Source organism: Ranitomeya imitator, chromosome 2, assembly GCF_032444005.1.
Source record: "Ranitomeya imitator isolate aRanImi1 chromosome 2, aRanImi1.pri, whole genome shotgun sequence".
In the NCBI taxonomy this organism is placed as follows: Eukaryota; Metazoa; Chordata; class Amphibia; order Anura; family Dendrobatidae; genus Ranitomeya; species Ranitomeya imitator.
The window spans coordinates 797,444,888-797,450,887 of NC_091283.1; the positions used below are offsets into that span (position 1 = coordinate 797,444,888).

Below are 6,000 nucleotides of genomic sequence, written 5' to 3' on the forward strand. Positions count from 1 at the left end.
ATCTATCTATCGTCTATCTTTCTATTATCTATCTTCTGTCTATCTATCATCTATGTATTATCTATCTATATCTATCTAGCTACTATCTATCTATTATCTATTCATCTATTATCTATCTATCATCTATTTTCTATCTATTATCTATCTACGGTATTTATTATCTAGTTTCTATCTATTATCTATCTATCTTCTATCTGTCTATCTTTTTATCATCTATCATATCTCTCTCTCTAAAAAGTAAAAAAGATGCAGTACTCCATGGGCTAATTAAAGTCCACTTTTTCTTTGCATAGTCCATTGGAAGCTGACTATTTCTAACCTATTTATGCTCTTATAACAATAAGCTATATGTTTGGGAGGTCTTGCACCTGACAGCATAGCTGTTTGGTGCTGTCCTGCTATATTTTCTCTATCTATCTAACAATCACATACACATTAGTTGGCTGTCAGGTGAACAATGGTTTTACCAATTGTTCAGCCGGTACCTAGCTCATCTCTACCATACGCAGGATCACTCTCTCAACCGAGCGCACCTGTGTTGTCTACAAGAGAGACACTGCAAGACATCTGGAGGCCTATCTCTTAGAGAACAAAATGATCGGTCGCCTGGAATCCTTATCTTCCCTGACGTCATATGTTGGGGGAGAGTCGGGGCCCTAGACACATTAATTTGTCGGCTGAACCTATCGATATTAGCAGGTCCAGCCAATGCTAGTCTAATGTGTATGGGGGTCTTAAAGTGTTATTCTCAGCCAAGAGCAGCTGAGCTATGTAGCTTCCATAACTCCCATTCATTGCTGTGAAGCAGTATAGGTCAGCTCGAAGGCTGAGATGAGAATAACCCTTTAAATTGTTCTGGAAATGGATCTATGAAAATGTTGGTTTTGACATTATACCACATAGTCTGGTTTTGTTTGTTGGTTGGGATTTGAAATATTTTGCAAATTTCCATGTAGTCCTAATTCAAGACCCCGATCTTTAGCGAGCCGCACTGCCCAGGATCACGATTGCCTCCCAGACCACTGGTTAAGGACCTCTGATCCCGATCTCTGATGTCACATCCATCTATAGTATCCATTTATCATTCTGGCTGTCTCTCATTCTCTCTTTCCTTCCTTCTTTTCTTGTTATTTTCACTGTAATGCCTTAAAATATATTTGACCGCTATGATCCTAGAAAAGCTTTACTTCTCTGTTATTAACCCTTTAGCTCTATGAAAATATCCAGTCTGGAGCCGGAGATCCGTGATCGCATCCTTGCAAAAAGCCCCAAGACAGAGATTGTGTATTTTAATAAAGGACTGTAGACATAGACCATGCGACGTCGCCATACGAACAATTCTACAAGCTGCTACTACACATTGTATTCCTCCATGAGGGCATATCCCCGGTCTTCTCAGGTATAACCAGACGCAATGTATTGTTTTGTGAGGTTTGTGATTTGATATTTTTCTGGTGAGTTAAATACATTCCATATTTTAGTGACATCACCCAGGACGGGGATTAATAGGTTATACTGGGCTTTAAAAATAAAAATATACAGAGGGAAATCACTAAGATTAGCATTTTATTCATCGGCCTTATTAAAAGGATGCTGGAGTAAGTTGCGCCTATTGTATTAAGTGACGCAGAACTCAATAAATTAGGTTAATTTCTGCCCGTATGTGAAGCAGAAAATCATATCTGACGGGTGTAAATTTGCACTAAGATTTACCCCAATTTCCATAGTAAAATTTTAATGCACCATAATTTGCAAACAATAAAAAAAAATGGAAGGAGCAAACAGAGGACCCACATTCTAATAAGGGCTAGGATATCTCTATTACAACTTCTTTAGAATTAAGGCAGAACAAATCCACAGATACAAAAACATTGAAAAACACACTGACGTATATAAAGGGACCCGTCCGTGTTCTAAATAATGGACAGAAAGGACGCCCCCCCCCATACTCAAAACAGGAGCAAGGCTTACCATCGTACAACATCCAGAGAACTATACTCAATAAATCTAAAAATATTTTTACATTGATTTGAAGCAATATAGGATGACAAAGAAAATTGTTGAGATATTAAAGGAAAATAACCAATCAATATATTCGCTAGAGTACATTTCCGATACAGTCTGTAAGAAGAAAACAATAATATGACATCTCTAACCCATAACAGTGACTTTAAAAAACAAACAAAACAAAACAAAAAAAAACCAGTAAGCCATGGGGAGATGAGCAAAAAATTACTGTGTGTTTCACCATCCTAATGTGGCTTTGTCAGGGGGTAATATAATAGTGATATAATCTGCCTGCTATGTGAGTATAACAGGAGAATCACACATAATCGGGACTCACTGGAGACATGGAAAGTGCTACACAATGTACCTAACTAGATGAGAGTACGGTTGACTATAAAACATAATCAAATACTGCTCAATGGCGTCCATTCACGAATAATCATAACACCACATTTAGTGTATGCGAGCAGAAGCCATATCACATTGTGCAAGCTCCAGTATAGATTCACTTCCACTTTTTTCTCTAGAGATTGTTATAAAGATATTCTATTATTATTAGGATGTGATGTCCTCTGTTTAGACCGTGGATATAAAAAGTCTATGCACCCCTGTTAATATGCCAGGTTTTTGTCATGTAAGAAATCGCACCAAGATGACTCATTTCAGAACTTTTTCTACCTTTAATGTCAACGATAATCTGTACAAATCTGCATGTCCAAGGTCAGAACCCCCGCTTTGATGCGGGCTCTGGCAGTGAGCCCGCATTAAAGCCGGGGCATGTCAGCTGTTTTGAACAGCTGACATGTGCCCGCAATAGCGGCGGGTGGAATTGCGATTCACACGGCACTATTATCTAGTTAAATGCCGCTGTCAAACTCTTGACTGTGGCATTTAACTAGCGCTTCCAGCCATCGGTCCAGAAATGTGCGCATCACTGACCCCGTCACGTGATCGGGGGTCAGCGATGCGTCGGCATGACAACCAGAGGTCTATTGAAGACCTCTATGGTTGTTGATGCCGGATTGCTGTGAGCGCCACTTTGTGGTCGGCGCTCATAGCGTTTAGAATTAGCCAGTACATATATACTTATATAGATGTCAGTAGACAGCTGCCATCATTTACAGTGATTCTGACTACCCCCATATAAAATTTAGCTGTTCTACAAGGGTTTTCCTGACCTTTTCTTAGTTACATTTTATAGGTGGTGTTCCTGAGATCTCAATCTGCGCATGCACCACCTACAGCGGCCATTTTCCCGAAGCCCACTGCAGGTAAATCAATGGGAAAGTGCAGGGAATCCGCTCAAAACTGACATTTTCTGACAGCCCAGGGTCCGCAGCGCCGGGACACCCGCTCCTCCCAGCCTGGGGCCCACAGCATCGCCCCATTCCTACCACCGCCGGCCTTCCGCATCCGCCCCTCCCGGTAAGCTACATTCTGATTATAAGACGACCCACATTTTCCTCCCAAATTTTTGGAGAAAAAAATTGTGTCTTACAATCTGAAAAATACGGTAAGTCAGGAGAAGGGTAAAAAGTTCAAAGGCATTAATGTACCGTCACACATAACGATTTCCTTAACGATATCGTTGCTTTTTGTGACGTAGCAACGATATCGTTAACGAAATCGTTATGTGTGACAGCGACCAACGATCAGGCCCCTGCTGGGAGATCGTTGGTCGATGGGAATGATCAGGACCTTTTTTTTGGTCGCTGATCACCCACTGTCATCGCTGAATCGACGTGTGTGATGCCGATCCAGCGATGTGTTCACTGGTAACCAGGGTAAATATCGGGTTACTAAGCACAGGGCCACGCTTAGTAACCCAATATTTACCCTGGTTACCATTTAAAAAAAAAAAACCAGTACATACTCACATTCTGGTGTCTGTCACGCCCCTCGCCTTCAGCTTCCCGCACTGACTGCGAGCGCCGGCCGTAAAGCAGAGCACAGCGGAATGTGAGTATGTAGTGTTTTGTTTTTTTTTTTTACTTTTACAATGGTAACCAGGGTAAATATCGGGTTACTAAGCGCGGCCCTGCACTTAGTAACCCGATGGTTACCCGGGGACTTCGGCATCGTTGGTCGCTGGAGAGCTGTCTGTGTGACAGCTCTCCAGCGACCACACAACGACTTACCAACGATCACAACCAGGTCGTATCGCTGATCGTGATCGTTGGTAAATCGTTAAGTGTAACGGTACCTTTAGGTAAACCAAGGAACACTATCAAGATAGTCATCAAGAAGTGGCTGAAATCTGGCGCCACAGTGACATTACCTAGAATTGTCCTTCCTTCAAAAATTGAAAAGACAAGGTAAAAATTAGTATGAGAAGTTACCAAGAGGCCTATGGGTGATATTAAAGGCAGGAAAAGTTCTGAAATCATTCTTCCTCGTATGATTTTTTTTACATGACAATATCTGCATTTTAACTGGGGTGTGTAGACTTTTTTTTATTTCCACTGTAAATACTCTTTTTCGTTCTTTTTGTTTGCTAACACTGAAGCTATACATATTTGACTGTCATTCTGATTTCTATTTAGGTTGTGCCCACCCTCCCTTAATATTTCTGATCATGTATGTGAATTATAATTTGCGACTTTTCATGAGAAAAATGAACAAATCGCCCCATGGCGTTCATTGAATACATCAGTATATATTTCTAGATTTTCTTCTTTTTAGAAAATGTAGTTGCTTCAGAATCCTCAAGCGACCTAGTTTGCATTTTTCTACCAGAAATGTAATCTCTTAATATAACCTGATGATAAATGCGCTTTACATATTGTTTGGCTTCTTTTAAAACTTACTATGTACTATATATTGTTGAGTTACGTGACAGGCAAGGCAAGCGGTGAAGCTTTATTGGGTCAGTCACTTGCACAGTTCCAATCGTGAAGGAGAAGTGATCTCATATTTACGTATATCATGATTTTGCATTTACATTACATCTTATTAAAAGTGTTATTAAAAATCCTTTTTGCTCTCCAGAACGGAGGGATTTTTATTCTATAGTGTACTTCTCATTCCTTATGTGGTCATTTTTCTAGGCAAAGAGCATGCGCTTGCCAGCTGTTTGCTGTACTGCTTGCAATCGCTGCTTAGAACCTGGCTGGATCACTAGATCTGACCAGCTTTGGTGTCCCTGCGCTTCTCTTATGCTGCAGAGGCAAAATTTGCCTATACCGGCAGCACTGGAGGGCGTGCAGTTCGGGTCAGCGGCTCAGCCATGCCACCGATCCAAACTGTCAGTTTTCAGGAGTGCACTGTCACTTGACAGGCAGTAAGCTGGGAGCGGTGCGCTCCCAAAGATAGGAATATGACACAAACCCTTTAAGGTTTTAACTCATTAATTTGTAAGGGGCTGTAGGTCTCTTTTATATGGTGCTATTCGAAGATTTAGATCTCCAAGTCATGGGAACGTCATATGAATGTTAGCCAATGAACATATTGGAGGATTGCAGTAATTTGGTCTCACCAGACATTATTTTTAAATCTTAACTATTCTGTGAGCAATTGTTGTAAAATCTGTTTTTTTTTCTTCGGCCCATCCATACTCGTTTATATCAAGTATAGATGACCTGGAATCTACATGTGGTGGAGTCGGCAACTTCCACGTGTTTGAGTTGCAATGGGTCTTCCATCGATCGCCTCCTGAAACATGTAGATGGATGGCACAATCACTTCTCATGATAAATTCTGCCTTGTAGTGACCCGTGATTGATGAGACCTTGTTACCTGGAGATTGTAATTCTAGATTTTAACCAGACAGAGAGGAAAACCCGTACAATGGAACCCTATGCAGCCCGTGTGGGCCAATATCTGGCTGATATGACAAAGTTTTGTAAAAACTTGAAATAAAGTCTACAGATAGTTGTGAGATTTGGTTTCTTTAAAAAAAAATATTCTTGGATATGAATTAAATGTTTATTCTCTGTGTTGCATTTTGTTTTCTAGAGAAGTTACTTTACGCATTCTGTTCTAACCAGCGCCAAT

The 6,000-nt window shown here is 40.6% G+C and overlaps 1 protein-coding gene across 3 annotated transcripts in view; it reads left to right on the forward strand.

Annotated features, from left to right (window-relative positions):
* SFXN3 (sideroflexin 3) overlaps positions 1 to 5,009 on the forward strand; it is a 44,179-nt gene extending 39,170 nt beyond the window's left edge. For 2 of the 3 annotated variants that reach the window (XM_069753739.1, XM_069753741.1), the window contains exon 11: positions 1,210 to 5,009. In XM_069753739.1, coding sequence (XP_069609840.1) covers positions 1,210 to 1,306 — 97 coding nt within the window. In that variant the 3' untranslated portion in view covers positions 1,307 to 5,009. The remainder of the gene's footprint in view (positions 1 to 1,209) is intronic. The other variant, XM_069753740.1, reaches the window with a different exon arrangement.
* Positions 5,010 to 6,000: the final 991 nt, after the last annotated feature.